Source organism: Theropithecus gelada, chromosome 15 (assembly GCF_003255815.1).
Source record: "Theropithecus gelada isolate Dixy chromosome 15, Tgel_1.0, whole genome shotgun sequence".
Classification (NCBI taxonomy): domain Eukaryota; kingdom Metazoa; phylum Chordata; class Mammalia; order Primates; family Cercopithecidae; genus Theropithecus; species Theropithecus gelada.
In genome coordinates, this window is record NC_037683.1 from 45,091,554 (window position 1) to 45,112,288 (window position 20,735).

A 20,735-nucleotide genomic window follows, 5' to 3' on the forward strand; every position below is an offset into this window, starting at 1 on the left:
AAATCATGAATAAAAGTATTTCGATTAATAGTTACCATACATGCTTAGCCATTCAGTTTTAAAAGAATCTTCCACCCACTGCCAAAAGAAAAAAGAGAGAGGGAGAACAAAAAAGAAATCCTACAAAACGACAGTTTCAAATAAAGACTGGAAAAGGCATCAAGCAATCATGACCTTTTAAAAAAAAAAAAAAAAAGTTGTCTGATAATTGTCTGTGAAGTTTTTTACCAGCATAAAAGCACTTCACCAGTTTGTTCTTTCCCTAATAAATTTCAAGTTCGGCTCTACAGTGTTCTCCTAGTAAGGCCACACACAATAAATCCCCAGCACTAAGCTTTAAGAATTAATAACATTTTCCACGAACATTTGCTAGTAAAACGTGCTAACAGAATTAATTCCTTGTTATTTTTAAAGCTGTATACTTGTGTTGGACCACTTTTTATATCACAGGTTATACCTTGATTTGATGCGCTGAATACTAGAAATATATTTTAGGTGATTCATGTTTCTCAATAACTACATATGAATATCAATTATAAAATTACAATACACCTTTTAAAACACTTTAAAAGGGGGAATAGTTGTACAAACTCATGAAGCCTATATAACTATAATCAAAGACTAGAAATTCAAAAGATTATTTTAAATGGCATGGACAAACAACAGCTAATTAGACTATCAGGATACATTTTCTTAGTTTGAAACTCACTGATTTAAAAGAAATTGCTTTTTGAGAAGTCATCTGATAGAAATCAAAACGTGAAGCACAGTAGAAAATAATAGCAAAAATAAAACAAAATTCAATGATGCTATTTATTTCTTGGTAATTACAAATTCTATACATCAGTTTCATATTCTAAGAGCACTATATCCACAAGAAAAAAAACCTGTAATTAACAGACACAGAAAGAAGGCTTGCCCTTACCCCAGTTCCCAGAGTACCTAACAGATCTCCAAAAAGAGCATTTTAGACACCTCACAACCATGAGGTACAATCAATCAAAGGAAAAAAATCTAAAATTATAAATTATTAAAAGTAAACTCTTTTCCCTATTTATCAACATTACAAAGTTTTTTTAGTCTATTAACAGTATATCATAACATCATTTTTCCTGATTAGGAAATTATTAGAATTTTTTAAATGGTGAAAAGGATCTCTTTATTATTTTATGTTAATTTAGCAAATACAAAATTCAGTTAAATGTTACTGTATAATACCAGCCTCACAAAACCAACTGTAAAACAGAATTAGCTTTGATCACAATAATTTGATATTTTAAAGCCTGTAACTATTAATGAAAAAATATTTTGGGGAGATGCTGGGAATACAGACCTCTACTTTTGACTTCTAACAGTAACTAAATTGCCATAGCACTTTAAGGACTTAAATTCAGCAGTACAAAGTTACTTCATAAAACAAAATTCCTCACATTTGAAAATATGCAAGTTTTGCCAAGAAAAAGCAAAGTCTTAAAATCTGGACAAAGTAAAAATGTGTCCACAATCAAACACATGTTCATATGCTTATTTGAATATATACACACTGTGGACCACAAAATTGAATGTAAGAGAAATCATATTATCAAATTACAACTGATTTCTTGTAAACAACTTTTTAATATACAATAATATTTAAATTAAAGATTTATAACAGTACCACTTACTGTTAATTAGTATTTCTAGTATTAACTTGGCTACACTATAAAATAACATTTTTATTCCAACAGTAAAGTGACCATGAATAGAAATTTTCAGGATTAATAATTTCCCATCAATTTCATGCATAACGCTAACATATCTTTTGAGCTTCTCAATGGCTCAAAAATTAAATTGCTTCTGTTATTAAGAAAACAAAACCAAGAACAAAATTAGTTTTCCCCTGCTGGTCCCCATGGATCTAAGTACCACACAATAACTCTTTCCAATCTGCAAAACAAAACAACACACAAATAGATGGGCTAAGGAAGAAAGATCAAAACAAAGAAACAAATTTTTTTTTTAAATCCCCTTTTCCTTTAGCAATCAACAAAATAACAAAAAGGAAAAAGTGGAAAAGTCACCAAGAATATATGACCATGTAAGCATGGGCACTCTTGCAGAAAACCAAGTCTGCAACCGAAAGCCATGGGAAATTTAAATTAGAGCAAACGGCCACAATAGGCAGAGAAATCTGTATGGATAAAAAGGGACTGCTGAGGTTGCAGGTATACTACTAAAGATCTTTTGAGATTTCCAAACAAATTTTATTAGTTTTAACAATTTCTAAAAATAAGAAATAAGTGTGCATTATACTATAAGGATTAAATTTTTTCCTTTTAATCAAAATACACATGTATGTGATATATCTAAAAGAAGAGGAAGAAAAGAGTATCTTTGCTTAATATTGCTTTAGAAATTTGCTTCACAAACCTATCTCCTTCTATGTTTAAATAATCTTAATGGAATTTAAAAATTTAACGAAATGAAGGCCCCTCACTGCTGATGTTAACCTAACTGGTGGCATAATCAGAGAGTTCAATCACAATCGGCTTGAACTTCTCTGACTACCCGGTAAAGAATTATACACCAAAGTCAGTTTAACCAACATGGTTTGAAAATTAGATGACCTGTGGTACAACCACTTACATTTCTTCTGTTAAATCTGATAATAAAGAAAACTTCCCAAACTGAATAATCTCAAACAGAAAAATAAAGGGATTAATATAACTTTAAAATGTCATGGTATTAAGAATACAAATATTCCACAACCAAGTAAGTACCTGATGGATCTCTACCCCTCACCTATCCAGAAACTTTTAAATTGAGTATTTTGAACCTTTAAGGAAGTATTTCATACACATAAGAACCAATAATACCAGACCAAAATATGATTATATAACACATTTACAGCAATATTTAAGTTATATTTATTCTCCCACAAAATTCATATCACTTTTTAAGCAAACCAAAAGGGCTGAGGTGTTGAATGAAGAGCAAAATACTCAATTATATGGGAGTAAGGATGTCTTTCAAATTCTTATCAGAACAACGAATTTTTATTAGCAATTAAAATCCTCCTTAAAAGTAGGAAGTAATGCTATTTCTAAATAAAACCATTGACAAAAGTTCATTTATGTTAAATCAGACCATTTAATACTAAAAACTGGCTAGCGCAGGATTAAGGACTAACTTACAGGACTGATTGTGGTTGCACATCTTCTCTTTAAAGAAAATCTCCTTTCTTTAGTTAAACGTATACGTATGTCATGTTCTTCTATATCCTGAATTCCTCACCTGGCTTTTTAAAGCATAATTTGTATTACATTAGCAATATCATATTATCAGTCATAACCAGTCTATTTCCTATCTTTAGAAATTCTCATTAACTACCAATATGGAAAAAGTATTGAAAAGTTTTCAAGAGTTGGAGCTTTCCCTCCCTATCATAGATATTTCTGTTGCAAGCACTATTTAGTTACAAAACAAATATGGCTTAAGGGAACTGCCAATAAAAATATTTTCCCTTAATAAATACCTCTTAAGCTACTTAACATCCATTCTTTCACACTGAGGCGGTTATAATTACATATTTAAGCAAAAGCAAGGGAGGGGAAGTACAAATGATTTTCACAGATTTATGCTGTCTTCCCTTAAAATGTATTTGCAAAACACGAGATTAAGAACAGATGCTCTCAAGTCCACAATAAACTAATTTTCGAAACTGACAAAAGTTGGAATTCTAAGGTAAGAATTTGTTACAGAAATAAAAGCTATACATTTAGCAGACAAGACCACTTTAAAATAATTATTACATTACATTTAGAATCCAGATCTATACCACAGAAATAATTTTTATCTCTAGAATTACATCTCCATCCAGAACCAATGCTGTCAGATCAAGATTCAAACTAAAAAGCAAGTCAAATCTATTCCTTTAGGTATTCTTAAGCATATGATTTAAAAAGAAAATGTGACATAATACATGGTGGATGCCCAATTAAAATATTTATTTCTTAACTATTTGCAGAATCAACAAAAATCTGGCAAGTAACTCAAAATGCCAAAAGCTTAACCATGCCAATATCTTTAATAAATTAAACAAAGATAAATAATAACGAAGAGATTTAAAACGTTAGGCTGAAAACTTCCATTAAGTCAATACTTTTGCTTCATTACTAAGTCTTAACCACCAAGGAAGCATTTATAAGAGATTAATAAATTACTTTGAAATTAAATTTAGTAAAGTCTTAAATACAGGATCTCCTACTTACAGAATATGAATTATCTGAACAGCCTCTACTCTAAGAAGGGGAAATAATGATTAAATGTTCTCCATTCTATACTTCTTTGGAAAAAAGTTTTACTATCTAATCATATGTAGCTCACATCAAATTTACTTTCTGACCATAAAAATATACTGTGTATATAAATCATACTTATCTTCTTAGGTAAGTGATCACTATATGCAATAGATTATTTTTATAATAAACAAAAGCTACGAGAAAGTTATATATAAACACTCTTCACTTAAAAAGACATCAGGATTCAAGCTCTTCTGACAAGGAAGAAAATGTTGCCCATCTAATTTTATGCTTCTCCATTCTAAAAAAAAAAAAAAAATACAAACCTGTAGATAAGGTGACTAACATTTTAACGGCAACTAAACTAAGTCATTAGTTCAATAAATACATATCATGGTATTTCTTTTTAAGCAGTTTCCAGCGAATTTAGTATATCTTACATGAAAATCAAATCAGTTACTAAAAGAAATGTATTTTTTTAAAGTAAAATTTAATTCTCTCCCTGGGTACTTAACATTGTTGAAAACTGTAAATGAATTTAGATTAAAAGTCATAAATTAACTTTGGAAGACTGCATCCCTATGTTGCTGATCTACAGTGAAATCACAGAAATTAGTGACATACAATATCAATATTCCAAAATGTTATTATAATCCAACCCAAAGCTGCATGGGATTTCTGGGGTTTCTAATGAGATTTTCATTCTGCTGAACAATGGCCATAAAAAGCTTTCTTCAAACTTCACTCCATTCACAAGTAAAGTTGAAACTGAACATTTTTATTTCTTCTCTCCCTATGACAACGTCACCATGGAACAATGAATAACACAGCTCGAGTCATTATGCTAATTAGAAATTAAATTTAAAAATGCCCTAACAATAGTTAAGCGTAAGGTGACATGCTACCACTAAAGACACAGTTCAAAAGCAGCTTTAGGAATTGTGCAGTACAGGCTTACAAAAGCTGAAAACATCAGAGAGGGAGCTCCTTGATGCTCCTGGTGACTGGAATTCTAGCATGTGGCCATTTTTCAATCATAAGGCAGAAATTAAACTATACATTAATGAGAAGTATGTCACATGGCAATACACTCTTATGACCTGTTAGGGTATAAAATGTCTCAAGAAACTACTGAAATTAAGACAATGAATACAAAAGAAGGGGGAAAAACACCACCTTAATGATCTGAGAAGTTACTGAAGGCAAAGTTTAATGTATTGTTTCCAAACTAACAAAATAATGATCCTTTCCTACGCTAAAAGATTATAAGGAAGAACATAACTATGAGGAGCAAAAGTTGTTATCTTAAGACCTGCTCTACTTTGAAGAGCCCTGCACAAAATACACTTTAAACAGTTGGTCAGGTCCTTTGATTAAACTCTGGTCCAATTATATTTTAAAAGAAAAAAAGGAAATATGTACACAAAAAAACAGGCAGAAAGCAATGAAATAAAATTATGACTAAGAAATCTTCCAACAGTATTCTGAATATATACAGAACATAAATAATCCTTTCTTGTTTAGGCAGAGGTGGCTTCTAAAAAGATATACTATTAAAACATTTCATCATATCCAGCCACATATAAACATGAATGGCACACACAGTCAGTCTTAAGTTTCTACTAAGGGCTTCACGTTCTATTTTTAGCTGCATTTAACCTGAACTTCAAGTCCTAACCATTTTTCAAAACTCAAATTCAAAGGGTTCCTTTTCAATTCAGTCTTGTACTTTGCCTATCTACTTTTTAATCTTTTTAAAAAATCTACTACATTCACCTGGAACAATTATGTATTCTGCTGGAGCATCTCACATATTTGTAGAAATGCATTTAACTCTGGTTTACAGTCAACTTTCCATACTGTCATGCATTTTAGGATTTCTAAAGGCAAAAAGTACACGGCAATTTTTGAATCCCAATACCTTAATGGTACAGTGCCTTGTACATTGTAAGCACCCAGTAAGTAGCATTTGGAAAGATTTTAAGATTTCAGAATTAAGTTTAATGTCAGAAACTAGCAGATCATAAAATGTCACCAAATTAAATTTCTTTAAGGATAGCACCATACTAGACATATGTTGTTCAAAAGCAACTTGGGGCCAGGCTCGGTGGCTCATGCCTATAAGCACACCACTTTGGGAGGCCAAGGTGGGAGCTTGAGCTCAGGAGTTCAAGACAAGTGTAGGCAATATGGTGAGACACTGTCTCTACAAAACAAAACAACACAAAACAAAAAAATCAAGTGGGGCCAGGGGCGGTGGCTCACACCTGTAAATCCCAGCACTTTGGGAGGCTGAGGCGGGCAGCTCGCTTGAGCCGAGTTCAAGACCAGCAACATGGTGAACAAGGGCAACACGGTGAAACTCCACCTAACTCCATACAAAAAATTAGCAGGGCGTGGTGGCCCACATCTGTAGTCTCAGCTACCTGGGAGGTTGAGGTAGGAGGATCACCTCAGCCTGGGAGGTCAAGGCTACAGTGAGCCATGACTGCAATACTGTACTCCTGCCTGGACAACAGTGAGACAGAGAGAGAGAGATTGCAGGTGGGGCAGGGGTGGGGTGGGAGAGAGACACCCTGTCTGGGGAAAAAAAAAAAAAAAAAAAAAAAACCCAACAACAAAAAAGTGGAAGCTATAAGCCCATGTTTGCCACAATGATCATGAACCTATCGTGTAACTATGAAGATTTTTATCAAAATATTTTCCTATGACATTAAGCCTACCCAATATCTCATTTTTCTTTATGACTTTAATAAAATAAAATGTATTTTTTACCAATAAAGAAATTAAGTTACCCAAAGTCAAAGCTACCCAACTGCACAGCTGTCACAGACCCAACAACAACCATTAATTGAGAACCTATGACCATTACACCTCATTCAGAAGTGACCTTTTAAACTGAGAACTGAGAGATAAGTAGATATATGAGACAGGCAAGGTAGAAACTAATCCAGCCAGGAAAACAAAAACAAACAAAAAAACACATATGTAAAGACCCAGATGAAATGAAATGATATATCAGAAAACCTAAAATTCAAATAGGTAACCCACTCTATTCAAATTTTAATTAGATATCCAGTCTTAGTTGAGTGCCTAATAAATGCCAGGAATTCAACAATGGCCTCTAGATAAGTTCTTCATCCTTTGAAATTATATCCAAAACTTCTGTGTGTATAGCTTTGGGAGAAAAAGGGATTTAACACAAAATAGTTAAAACACTTTCTGCCATAAGTGTTGAGGCCATAATTTCACTTCAATTTCAAAAGTGGTTTACCTTAATCAAGCAATTATTTCACTTTAAATAATACTATGTAAAGAGCTCTTCTCTATACACAAAGGCAGAATGCAAGTACATTTACCTAAGGGAATAAATAAATAAATAAATAAATAAATAAATTTACCTACGATTTGTTAGGTATCCTCAATGTGCCAAATGCTGACAAACAAAAGGGGCTGTGTGCCAAATTATACATACTGAAGGAGCTCTGCATTAACACAAATTCTACACCATAACAGTCATAAACCAGGAACTAATATGACTTCTTCAACTCTTAAAAATTCCATATTCTTCCTTTTGCAGAAGGCATTTGCTTTTTAAAACCTGAGACAATTGGTTTTTTGCTAAACCTAAATATTTCAAAATTAGCAAACGATAAAAAAAATTATAACCAGGAACAAGAACAAAGCATGCTTCTGAAAGTGGAATTAGACTATTATTCATTTAAAATATATTTTAAGACTGTAACAAGTGCATTACTCATTAACTAATTTAAATTATTCATTCACTTTCAAAAAGTAATTATTACATGCCTAATGTGCCCAGCTCAGATTAGTGAGGAAGATACAAAAACAGTCCATAGTCCTAGAAATAAGAAATATTAAATATCTTTACACAATACTATGGATTGATCCCCAGGATATACATACGGCTAAGAGAAAAAAATAAAGTTAGAGAAAAGAGTAGATAGTATGCCAGTATTTATTAAGAAAGAGGGCCGGGCGTGGTGGCTCATGCCTGTAATCCTAGCACTTTGGGAGGCTGAGGTGGGCAGATCACCTGAGGTCGGGAGTTTGAGATCAGCCTGACCAGCATAGAGAAACCCTCGTCTTTACTAAAAATACAAAAATTAGCCAGGCATGGTGGCGCATGCCTGTAATCCCAGCTACTTGGGAGGCTGGGGCAGGAGAATCGCTCAAACCTGGGAGGCGGAAGTTGTGGTGAGCCGAGATTGCACCATTGCACTCCAGCCTGGGCAACAAGAGCGAAACTCCATCTCAAAAAACAAACAAACAAACACAAACAAACAAACAAACAAAAGAGGGCAAGAGTGTACAAATATATATACATGTAAGGACAAACCAACAATTTTCTCTTAATGATTACTCATAAGGGGAAGGGCAGGAACAGGATGGAGACTGGACAGAAGGTTTGCCTTCTCTGAATAGATATTATCATGTTTTGCTGATTTGAATCTGGAAACTTATAAACATTTTACATGATTATAAAAGAAAACCAAACTTTTAAAAGATAATTCTAAAAAATAACGTGTCAAAAGCAAAGTGAAACAAATGAATCTGTGTATCAAATTGATGACACAACAGAGAGAAAATCTGAATTTAATCAAGCTTCTAGATCTAACTACCAATTCACAGGAAAGACAGAGGACAGTAGAACATGTTAAGCCATACTACAAAATTCAGACCACTGGAAATTCTAGAAGACAAAGAATCTAGGTATTACAGCAAATTACAAGAAATTTAAAAAAGAAAGAGATTAAGGGCAACCTATACATTAAAGGATACTTAAGTTTATCAACCAATTATAGTACCTGGATTGGATCGAATTCAAATAATCTGTAAGAAAAAAAAATTAGGAGCCAGTGTAGGAACTCTAAACACTGGCTGGGTATGTGATGATGGAAGAATTACTGGGAATTTCTTTGGCTACGATAATATGATTAAATATAGATAGATAGATAGATAGATAGATAGATAGATAGATAGATAGATAGAAAGAACGTACGTTTCAGTTGGGTATGGTGGCTCACACCAGTAATCCCACCACCTTCAGAGGTCAAGGCCGGTGGATCACTTGAGGCCAGGAGTTCAAGACCAGTCTAGCCAACATGGTAAAACCCTAACTCTACTAAAAATACAAAAACTGGCCAGGCATGGTGGCTCACGCCTGTAATTCCAGCACTTTGGGAGGTCGAGGCGGGCAGATCACCTGAGGTCAGTAGTTCAAGACCAGCCTGGCCAACATGGTGAAACCCCGTTTCTACTAAAAATACAAAAATTAGCTGGGCGTGGTGGTGCACGCCTGTAATCCCAGCTACCTGGGAGGCTGAAGTGGGAGAATCACTTGAACCTGGGAGACGGAGGTTGCAGTGAGCAAAGATAATGCCACCGCACTCCAGGCTGGGTGACACAGCGAGACTCCATCTCATAAAAAAAATAAAGATTTTAAAATTTTACAAGTTTTAAAAAATAAAAAATAAAAATACAAAAATTAGCCAAGCATGGTGGCAGGTACCTGCATTCACAGCTATTCAGGAAGCTGAGGTGGAAGAACTGCTTGAACCCAGGTGGCAGAGGTTGCAGTAAGCCGAGACTGCGCCACTGCAATCCACCGTGGGCGACAGAGGAAGACTGTGACTCAAAAAAAAAAAACAAAAGAAAATATTCCAGACCAAAAAAAATTGCATCTCTACTTAACATGTACATTTTTCTTCTCATTATTACTCCTTAAATACAATATAACAGTTATTTACGTGGTATTTACATTGTATTGGGTATGTTAAGTAATCCAGAGATGACTTAAAGCAAGCTTGTCCAACTCACAGCCATAAAGGCTTTGAATGTGGCCCAACACAAATTCGTAAACTTTCTTAAAATATGAGATTGTTTTGTTAATTTTTTTTTGAGACAGAGTCTCTCTCGCTCTGTCGCCCAGGCTGGAGTGCAGTGGCATGATCTCGGCTCACTGCAACCTCCGCCACCCAGGTTCATGCCATTCTCCTGCCTCAGCCTCTGAAGCTAGGATTACAGGCATGCACCACCACACTGGGCTAATTTTTGTATTTTTAGAAGAGACAGGGTTTCACCATGTTGGTCAGGCTGGTTTCAAACTCCTACCCTCGTGATCCGTCCATCTTGGCCTCCCAAAGTGCTGGGATTACAGGTGTGAGCCACCGTGTCCAGCTGGTAATTTTTTTTTTTTAGCTCATCAGCTACTGTCAGTATTAGTGTTTTTTATGTGTGGCCCAAGACAATTCTTCTTCCAATGTGGCACACAGAAGCCAAAAGATCACCCCAGACTTAAAGTATACGAGAGGATGTACATAGGTCATATGTAAATATTCCACAATTTTATACCAGGGACTTAAGCATCCATAGATTTTGGCATCCATGAGAAGTCCTAGAACCAATCCCCCATAGACACTGAGGAACAAATGTGTATACATGCACACACAGGTGCACACATGATGTATACACACACAAACACACACATATGAATGAAATGATGTCTGATTAGCTTCAAAATAACACAGGGGCACAGAGTTACAGACAGGAAAGATTAGTCATAAATTGGTAACTGTTGAAGTTAGTTTATGGGACACTGAAGTCAATTATAACATTTTTATATATTTTTATATTTCCACAATAAAAAATGTACAAGAGCGAGCTAGCAGTTACTCCTAGAACTAATAATATCCCTTCCCTAATCAGGAAAATAAGTAGCTATTCTGTCATTATTGTCATATGTCATCATTTTGTTGTCTTACATAACAATCCTTTCCAAACTTGAGATCTCCCTCACAAATTACTAAATATGCTGACTTCCTTGGGTGCATCTTTTCTTCCACCAGGAGATCTGCCTTTCTAATATATGAGAATTACAAGTCACTCTTGCTGGGGATAATAAAAAAAAAAGTAAAGGGCGGGAACCAAGAAGGAAAACAAACGATAGAACATGCACAGTTTTTATAAAGAAGACTTAGGAAAGAGTAAAGGAGTAAAGGAAAAGAGGCTCAGACCTTAGAAATAAACTCCCACATCCCTCAGTAGAGAGAGCTGAAAGTCATATATAATAGGCACTGAAAGCCTATGTTTTGACATGAATTAACTACAGGCAAAACCACCATCATATAGCTATATGTACTGAGGAAGGCTAGACTGTTAAGTGTCACGTATATACGGTCTCAATGGAGCCTCAGGAAGCTAATCAACAACTTCAAATCACAAAATCAGAAAAGTGTTGAAGATTTAGAGGAAGAATAGAAAGGAAAAAAATACATGCCTCTGAGTTGTGTATTGTCTGTCAGTAGAGCAAAACCAATGTGTAAGCCCATTATTATTATTTTTCTTTTCTTTTGAGACACAGTCTCACTCTGTCGCCCAGGCTTGAGTGCAGTTGCATGATCTCGGCTCACTGCAACCTCCGCCTCCCAGGTTGAAGCAATTCTCCTTCCTCAGCCTCCCAAGTAGCTGGGATTACAGGCGCTCGCCACAATGCCCGGCTAATTTTGCATTTTTAGTAGACAGGGTTTCACCATGTTGGCCAGGCTGGTCTCAAACTCCTGACCTCAAGTGATCCACCCACCTCAGCCTCCCAAAGGGCTGGGATTACAGGCTTGAGCCACCGTGCCTGGCCTGTATTTTTTTAATATAATAATGTCTCACTGAAATTAAAGTAATAGGGGAGAGTCTGAAGTTTTCACAGAGAGAGTGCTGTACTCAAATTTACTACAAATTCAGTAATAGTAAATGTAAAATACGTATGTATTTATATAGTCTTTCACAGACTTATGAACTATCTCAAATTCACTAATCCTATTTTTTAAATAAAGTTTTAAGTTTCAACCACTTGTATCACCAGAATTTTGAGGCTTAACTCCTATGGTTAAGAGATTTCTGGCCAGGCGCGGTGGCTCACCCCTGAAATCCCAACACTTTGGGAGGCCAAGACAGGCCGTGATCTCCTGATCATGAGGTCAGGAGATGGAGAGCATCCTGGCTAACACGGTGAAACCCTGTCTCTACTAAAAAAATACAAAACATTAGCTGGGAGTGGTGGCGGGCACCTGTAGTCCCAGCTACTCGGGAGGCTGAGGCAGGAGAATGGCATGAACCCAGGAGGCAGAGCTTGCAGTGAGCAGAGATGGTGTCATTGCATTCCAGCCTGGGCGACACAGCGAGACTCCATCTCAAAAAAAAAAAGAGATTTCCAAGCTGTGTTCACACCTGTAGTCCCAGCTACTCTGAAGGCTAAGGTAGGAGGACCACACGAGCCCAGGAGTTCCAGACTGCAAGACCTCTCTGCTAAAAAAAAGTAAGAAGAGAATTCCATAAATTACTTGGCTTCTTATATTCTCTCTTTAGCGAAACACTATGTCATTCAAGGCTAAAACTTATGTCTTTTATTTGAGACAGAGTCTTACTCCATCGCCCAGGCTGGAGTGCAATGGTGCAATCTCAGTTCACTGCAACCTCCACCTCCCAGGTTCAAGCAATTCTCCTGCCTTAGCCTCCCAAGTAGCTGGGATTACAGGCGCCTGCCACTGCTCTCAGCTAATTTTTTTTATTTTTAGTAGAGACAGGGTTTCGCCATGTTGGCCAGGCTGGTCTCGAACTCCTGACCTCAGGTGATCCACCCGCCTCAGCCTCTGTGTTGGGATTACAGGCGTGAGCCACCGCGCTCAGCCTAAAACTTAAGTCTTTTACCACTGTAAGTCACCAGTACTACTTCAGCATTACTTATACCCTACATAGAGATGTTCAATAAATGTTTGATGATTTAGCAATTAATGAGAAAGCAGGTAATATATGTGTCAAGACATTACTCTAAATATTATTATAAGTAGGTTTATGAGTATGGAAAAGACCCACCCTCAAGGAGCCTGTAATCTTTTCTTTTATGTCATACTGCAGTTGTCTATGCCATAATTCTGGGAGATAATTTTGGTTTTTTCTTCAGAGTGAGGTCAAGGAAACAGAACATAAAATAGTTATGGATGCTGTTTAACAACAGGCATTTCTAAACTACTTGAGATTTTCTCTACACTTTAACAGAAATGAAAAAAATCTTCTCTCTAAAGATTATACGAACCGATCTATCCCCAGATATGTTTATGAAAGGGGTAGTGATTACAGAGTAACAACACTCTTAAATGGGCATCAGTACTAAATACATTGTTTATTAATTGGAAAGAAATAGGATTACAGCATTAGTGGATCAAGGAAATAAAACAGAATATATATGTAAGTATTTGTAACAGTTTATAAGAGTCAAGTAAATTAATTTTCAAAAATGCAGAATTTGATTCTACTTGGCTAAAACAAAAACACAAATCCGAGGTTCTACTTTCTCATCACCATCATTTACCAAACATGGCACAGTTCGATTTCTTCTCCAAATCCAGCACCTAATTCATGTTTTTCCCAACCTACCCACATTGTGCCATCAACTGCAGCATGTCTGTAGATTCTCTAGTGCAAATAGAAAGCAGCAGGGAGCTGTTTCAAAGGAAAGATAATAAGCTTTTTTTCAGCTTATCAAGCTTTCTTCTCAGTATGTTAAATGTGAAACGGTAAGATACCCAAACGGAAATACTCAGTAGGTGTACACGGAGAAACTGAAATCAACAAAATGGTTAAGGAGATGACAATTTGATGACCGTAAATACAGAAGTGATTAATGAAACTAGGTATGATCTCAGGAAAAGGTAATTTAGAGAAAGAATAAACTAAATGCTTATTTTGGCCTTCTATAGTGTTACGCCTAACCCAAGATCATTTTGTTTCTGTCATCTTGCTCCAAGCTGACAAGTATTACTGGATAAAGTTACGGAATCCTTCAAAGTGAGTTCATTACAAGTTCATATTTTAATTTTGACTGAACACTACTTCTAAACAATCCTTTATTCTCTTATTGTTGATTCACTAGAGTGCAATGATTTCCAACTTAACAGCCTTCAGCCTCCTGGGAAACTGTAGAATTAGTTACCTTAATGGGTACATACAGCAATGCATTATAAACACTATTTCTCACATATCAATGTTGTGGTTAATAAAATACAAAGTCATCTAAGAGTAGTAGTTTCTTTCTAATATGCATCTTCTCAATTGAATACTAAAATCATAACTACAACCATGGGTGGTCCACAAATTGTTTCGAAGTTAAACAGGTTGTCATCTTCAAAATACTGGTAACCACTGCCTGAAAGTATTCCCCACAGCACTTAAACATCCTTTCCACATTCTAAGCTTCCAATTATCCCCCACCCTCTCTTACTTCTGCTTTCATTTTCCCAAGAAAATCAAACACATCCTCATATGTTCTCTCACCTACCTCAATCCATCTGAATTTATTCTTTCTCCTCTACCTCTATAAATATTTGATGATTTAGCAATTACTAGTGTGTCTCTTCCTTTTTAGGAATAATTCAACAACACATACACCTGATCCTATCTCTAACCTGGCCCCCAACCCAATCCATCAAACAGGTTGAGTCTCTCCTTCTTCACAAGTTCCTTTCTTTCTACCTAAAAACATTATCAGAGCTCACCTATATGGAAAAAACTTTGTGATTCTGTTCTATGTCCTAACTACTATTCTCTCTTTTCGTTTTGCTGTCAAGTTCTCAGGGTTTGCAAACTACAGTCTGAGCCAGTCACCTGTTTTTTTATATAGGGTTTTATTGAGAACAGCCACCCTCATTTCTATAGGTATTATTTAAGGCTGCTTTCCCACAAGGGCTAAGTTGAGTAGTTAAGATTATCATGTGGCTTGGAATCCTAAAATATTTTCTATCTGGCTTCTTAAAAAGACATTTGCCAATCCCAGGGGCTCCAAGCACAATTTACATTCAATGTCATCATTTCTGGGGAAGCCATTAAAAATTTTGGGGCAGCAATAAAGTACTATGAGTAAAAGAGCATTTCAATACCAGTTTTAACAACAGTGTACAGGGTCGATATAAAAGAAGACTACTTTGGAAACTAGTGCAAGAGACTGAGCATTAGCCATAAAGGGAGGGAAATGAAAAGAAGGAACTTCTTGAAGGCATAAGCATTAAGACTAGATGAATACACGTCACAGAGACAAAACTAACACCAAAATTTTAATCCTTGATGACGTAGCTCTCAAAATTCGCATTCTCTCCTATAATCTGCCCTAGACTTACAGACCTTCGTATTTTCCTGTGTTTCTGACTGTGGAGTACCTAATATCCTAATCCTAACACTAATTCCATATATTCTGTGTGCCAGACATTCCCTATGCTTGCCATCTAACTCCTGGGTAAGCAAATCCCATACGAAGAGACAGTCCCAACAGAGTTGGCTGAACGAGCGCACGGGGCTAATGTCAGAGGTGGATGGAGTACTCACCTGTGGTACCAAGCAGAGAGGGGGGGAGGTAAGATTTCAGGTCCAGAACTGGCTCTAGCCAAACAGGAAGAAGCAGCTATGAATCTGCTTACACCAGAAGCAGAGTGTCTTTGGTATTCTGACATACTCTTTCTGATATTCAGACAGACCACCATTAGAGTAGGCACTGGTAAGAGAGTCACATAAGAAACAAGCCAAAAGACAAGACCAAAAAGTGAGGAATTAAATGGAGCAGACCCTATCGGTCTTTTCTCTAGGAAAAGCGGTCCTCCTTATGCAAGATGATACTACTTTCAAAATGGCCAATATGATACTAACCTTCAGTAACAGAGTTTTCACATCCCACAAGGTTGAGGAGGATATCATCATCTTTATCATCTACTTCACATCCCAGTAGCATCCAGCTTTCCACATTATCGCCTTCTGAAATGGTGCTCTCTTCCTCTTCACTTGAACTGACCTCTATAATCATGACCTCTCGGATTACATCTGATCTCTCTTCATGTTTAGGCTTCTCAAGATCACTCTTGCATTTCTTATCAACCAGCTCATTAGACTGAAGGGAAGCAGAAGGACCAAAGGCATTTTCTTGTGCTTGACCTCTAACATTCCTTCCTTTACATCTATAAATACTGTCTTCATCAGACAAAGTGATGACCTCTGACCCATCTGACAGTTGGATGACCTCATTATCTGAAAGGACGATTAGTTTCTTCTGATTTGGTTTACCACTCGAAGATCCCGAATTCTCAGAGTTCTTTTTTTCATGTTCTTCCTCCCTGATGACATCATCAAGATCTTGGGCATAATGAATTTGGCTATAGAGTTGAAATTCCACTTCACTATCAACACTCAGTTCACTAGATGACTCATCTCGATAAAGATCATCTTCGTATGCTTCTACAGTCTCATAGCCACCAAACATCATAAAAAGTCAGTAACCTTGAAGCTGCAAAAGAGAAAGTTGTACACAGAATATATTTTAAAAGTTCAGATCATGAGAGTTTAAGGAACAATATCACCTGTTAGTGACAACTGCTAATATGAAGGCCATCACTATTTTCAGACATATTAAAATACCTTTTTTCCAAGGATTTCTAAGTCCTGTTAGGATCCACTCCTTTAAGTCCCACCACTCCCTAACGAGAATTACTACTGACAAATTGAGTTATAGTTATTGATGGAAACACAGTCAACACTCTAAGAAATGCTTTGTTCGGTGATTTCAACGTGCAAACTTCATAGGATGATTTTCACAAACCTAGATGGTGTAGTCAACTACACAACTAGGCTATATGGTATGGTCTATTGCTCCTAGGATACAAACCAGTACAGCATGTTACTGTACCAAATACTATAAATAACTGTAACACAATGGTATTTGTGTATCTAAGCATATAAAAGATTCAGCAAAAACAGTATACAAATCCTATGGGACCACAGTCATATGGTCTGTCTTTAATCAAAATGCTATTATGCAGCACATGATATATAAGATTTCACAGGTATATTGTAAATGAAAAACAAGTTGAGATCTATTGCAGGACACAAAACCCTTGTCCAAAATGTTAAAACAAAACTTAAAGTAGCTCTCACTAGCCTATCCATTCTTCATCTTTTCCTTGGTTCTGGTTCTACAGCTCATATTTTCAAGCATACACAGGAATATTACTTCGATTATGACTAAAATCCCTAACAGGAAACAGTTTTGTTTACTCTTTCGGTGTAAATGTGTATTTCTCAATTAACAAATTAATCTCATGGCCCTCTGATCATTGGCCAAAAAAATAAATAAAAATGCCTAAGCTGGCAGTGGCTCATGCCTGTAATCCCAACACTTTGGGAGGCCAAGGAAGGAGGATCACATTGAGGTGAGAAGTTGAGAACAGCCTAGGCAACACAGTAAGACTCCATCTCCATAAAAATTAAAACTAAAAACTTAGCCAGGCGTGGCAGTGCAAACCTGTAGTTCCAGCTACTCAGGAGGTTGAGGTGGGAGAACCGCTTGAGCTCAGGAGTTCAAAGTTACAGTGAGCTATGGTCACGCCATTGTACTCCAGCCTAGGTGACAAAGCTAGAACCCAACTCAAAAATAAAACAAGCGTGGGCCAGTGCAGTGGCTCACGCCTGTAATCCTAAAACTTTGGGAGGCCAAGGCAGGTGGATCACTTGAGGTCAGGAATTCGAGACCAGCCTAGCGAACAAGGTGAAACCACATCTCTGCTAAAAATACAGAAATTAGCTGGGTGTGGTGGTGTGCGCCTATAATCCCAGCTACTCAGGAGGCGGAGGCACAAGAATAGCTTGAACCTGGGAGACACAGGCTGCAGTGAGTCAAGATCATGCCACTGCACTTCACCCTGGGCAACACAGCCAGACTCTGCCTAAAAACTCTGTACTAGTTACAAAACTGTATATTTTTATAATGTATATTTATAACGTATAAATACAAACTTAATAATGACCCAATATTGAGACAAAACTCCCAACTTTGGGAATAAATGCATAAAGTGAAACACTTTACTTTCTACTGTGAGCATATTAAATCCTCCTCAGCCTTCATATTTTAAACTCAGCTCAAAATCACTTCCAACCAGGCTAAATTAAGAGCCCCTTTTATGGGCGTCCATAAGCACTTTACATGTCAAAACACTCATCACATTTCTAATTACTTATTCAACATAAATTTCCAAGGAACACAGATCACAAACCCCAGGAGGGCAGGAACTAAGGAACTATATGCACTCTGCTAAACAATGAATCACCAAAGCCAAGTAGGGTAACTGGTATTTTCGGGGTCAGCTAAAAACGTTTGTTGAATTCATATATGAATAAATGAACTACACCACTGGGCATTTGTTCTTCAGCCCCGATAAATCTCGTATGTGCTTAAAATACAAAAATTATGAGATGAATTTCTCTGTTGTCTTTCAACTACTCCAAAGTCTTAAATTCTAGCATCAGCAACCAAAACTCTATACAGTAGATGTTTCTATTAGGTAATGATGGACTACTGAGAGCCCTGGAAAAATAAGTGTGTGTCCAAAATCAGGGACAGCCTAGAGAGCAATAATGATGCCAATTTATTCTTTCTTCCACTAACAGCTATACACATAAAATTAAAATTAGTTGTTTTCTTAATGTCCCAGATTTCTGCCCCAAAATACCAGGGTGTTGTGATGGTAGTTCTGGTACTAGAACCACCTTAATCCCAAAAACCAAATGGACAAGAGCCAAAAAGGCACTACATTCCTACTGGAGTTGTTTGTTTTCCAGAAATAAATAAACCAACCTGTAATGCTTTTCTTNGCTATTTGGTAGCATCTATCGCAATTATAAATGAGGTATGTTCTTAAATGTATGTACCAACATTGTGATAGAAAAAAATGGAAATATTCGTTAGTAGGGAATAAACTAAACAAGAATACATTTATACTATTAAAAAATATTATGCCACTTTTGGCTGGGCGTGGTGACTCACACCTGTAATCGTAACACTTTGGGAGGCTGAGGAGGGCAGATTTCCTGAGCCCAGGAGTTTGAGACAAGCCTGGGCAACATAGCCAGATGCAGTCTCTAGGGGGAAAAAAAAAAAAAAAATATATATATATATATATATAGCCACTTTTAAAAGAATAAAGGAAATCTGCATGCACTGACATGGAAAGATTCCCAAAGATGTACACTTAAGTGAAAAAGGTAAATTCCAGAGCAGTATGTATATAGTGTTCTCATTTTTGTTATGTTTTTAAAGGGTACAAGTGTGCCTGTATATAGATATGTGTGTATATAAGTGCATAGACAAAATACTAGATGAATACCAATCATTAACAGTGGTTATTTACCTCTTAGGAGGGGAGTAGGAATGGAGGAGATTGAGGAATGACTTTCACTTTAAAAAGTAAGATGTGATTCATTGAGGAAAACAGCACATTACTTCTGTGGCATTCACATCAAAAGTGCATAACTTGAATATAACGATGAGGGACCTATCTAAGACTAATTGAGGTACACTCTAAAAATGCTATACTTATCTCTTCAAAACTGTCAGTGTCAGGAAAAGGAAAGAAAGACCGAGGAACTGTACCACATTAAAGAAACAATTGGCAACATCTAGATCTAGGTTAGAGGATAATACTGCATTAATGTTATTTCCCTGATTTTTATATTTACATTATGGTTATGTAGGGGAACACCTTGGTTTTATTTTTCAGGTTGAGCATGCTGAAGTACCTGGAGTAAAGGGGCACATGTCTGAAACTGATGCTTAAGTGGCTCAGGAAAAAAATTCTGGGAGCTAGAGGGAGAGAGAGAGAGGAGTGTGGTAAAAAGTTAACATTTTGGGGATCTGAGTAAAAGGTATATGAGAATTATTTGTATTGATTTTGCATTTTTTCTCCAAATGTGAAATTATGTCAAAATATAAAATTAAAAGACAAAACGAAAAGAATGAGTGAGAGTTTGCTTGGTGGAGAAGCAGGGGGATCTTCTGTCAAAGGAACAGGATCAGCAAAAGCATCACACAAGTGTGCGAGTCTTCTGTGTTGACAAGCCCTGACTCTGAATATCCAGGACATAGCATGGTGTGGGTAGACAGGGAGTAGAGGGATGATGAGCAGCATAACCCACAAATGGACATATTTCCCTGCTACCTAAGATTGGAAGTAAGGCCTCCATTATACCCAGCCTCAAGTCTTGCAAGACATAACGTGAGTTCTCATGGCGGCTCAGTCTTTGCATTGGTGATGTCTCTTCATCCAGTGACTGTGTGGAACAATGGAAACCCTAGAATCATGGCTGAAAGGGACATCTAGTCCAACTCTCTCATTTTGCAGAAGGGACAACTGAGATGCAAAATGAAGAAGAGATTTGCAAGGTCCCAGCAAAGGTTAGTGTTGAAACTGGCCTGCAGGCCAGGCATGGTGGCTCATACCTATAATCCCAGCACTTCGGGAGGCCTAGGAGGGTGGATCACCTGAGGTCAGGAGTTCGAGACCAGCCTGGCCAACAGGGTGAAACCCTGTCTCTACTAAAAATACAAAAATTAGCCAGGCATGGTGGCAC

The 20,735-nt window shown here is 36.6% G+C and overlaps 1 protein-coding gene across 1 annotated transcript in view; it reads right to left on the reverse strand.

Annotated features, from left to right (window-relative positions):
• Window positions 1-16,627, reverse strand: part of ZCCHC7 (zinc finger CCHC-type containing 7) — a 225,325-nt gene extending 208,698 nt beyond the window's left edge. The window contains exon 1 of the mRNA XM_025360016.1: window positions 15,990-16,627. Within this exon, the coding sequence (XP_025215801.1) occupies window positions 15,990-16,599 (610 nt within the window). The 5' untranslated portion in view covers window positions 16,600-16,627. The remainder of the gene's footprint in view (window positions 1-15,989) is intronic.
• Between the last annotated feature and the right edge of the window lie 4,108 nt (window positions 16,628-20,735).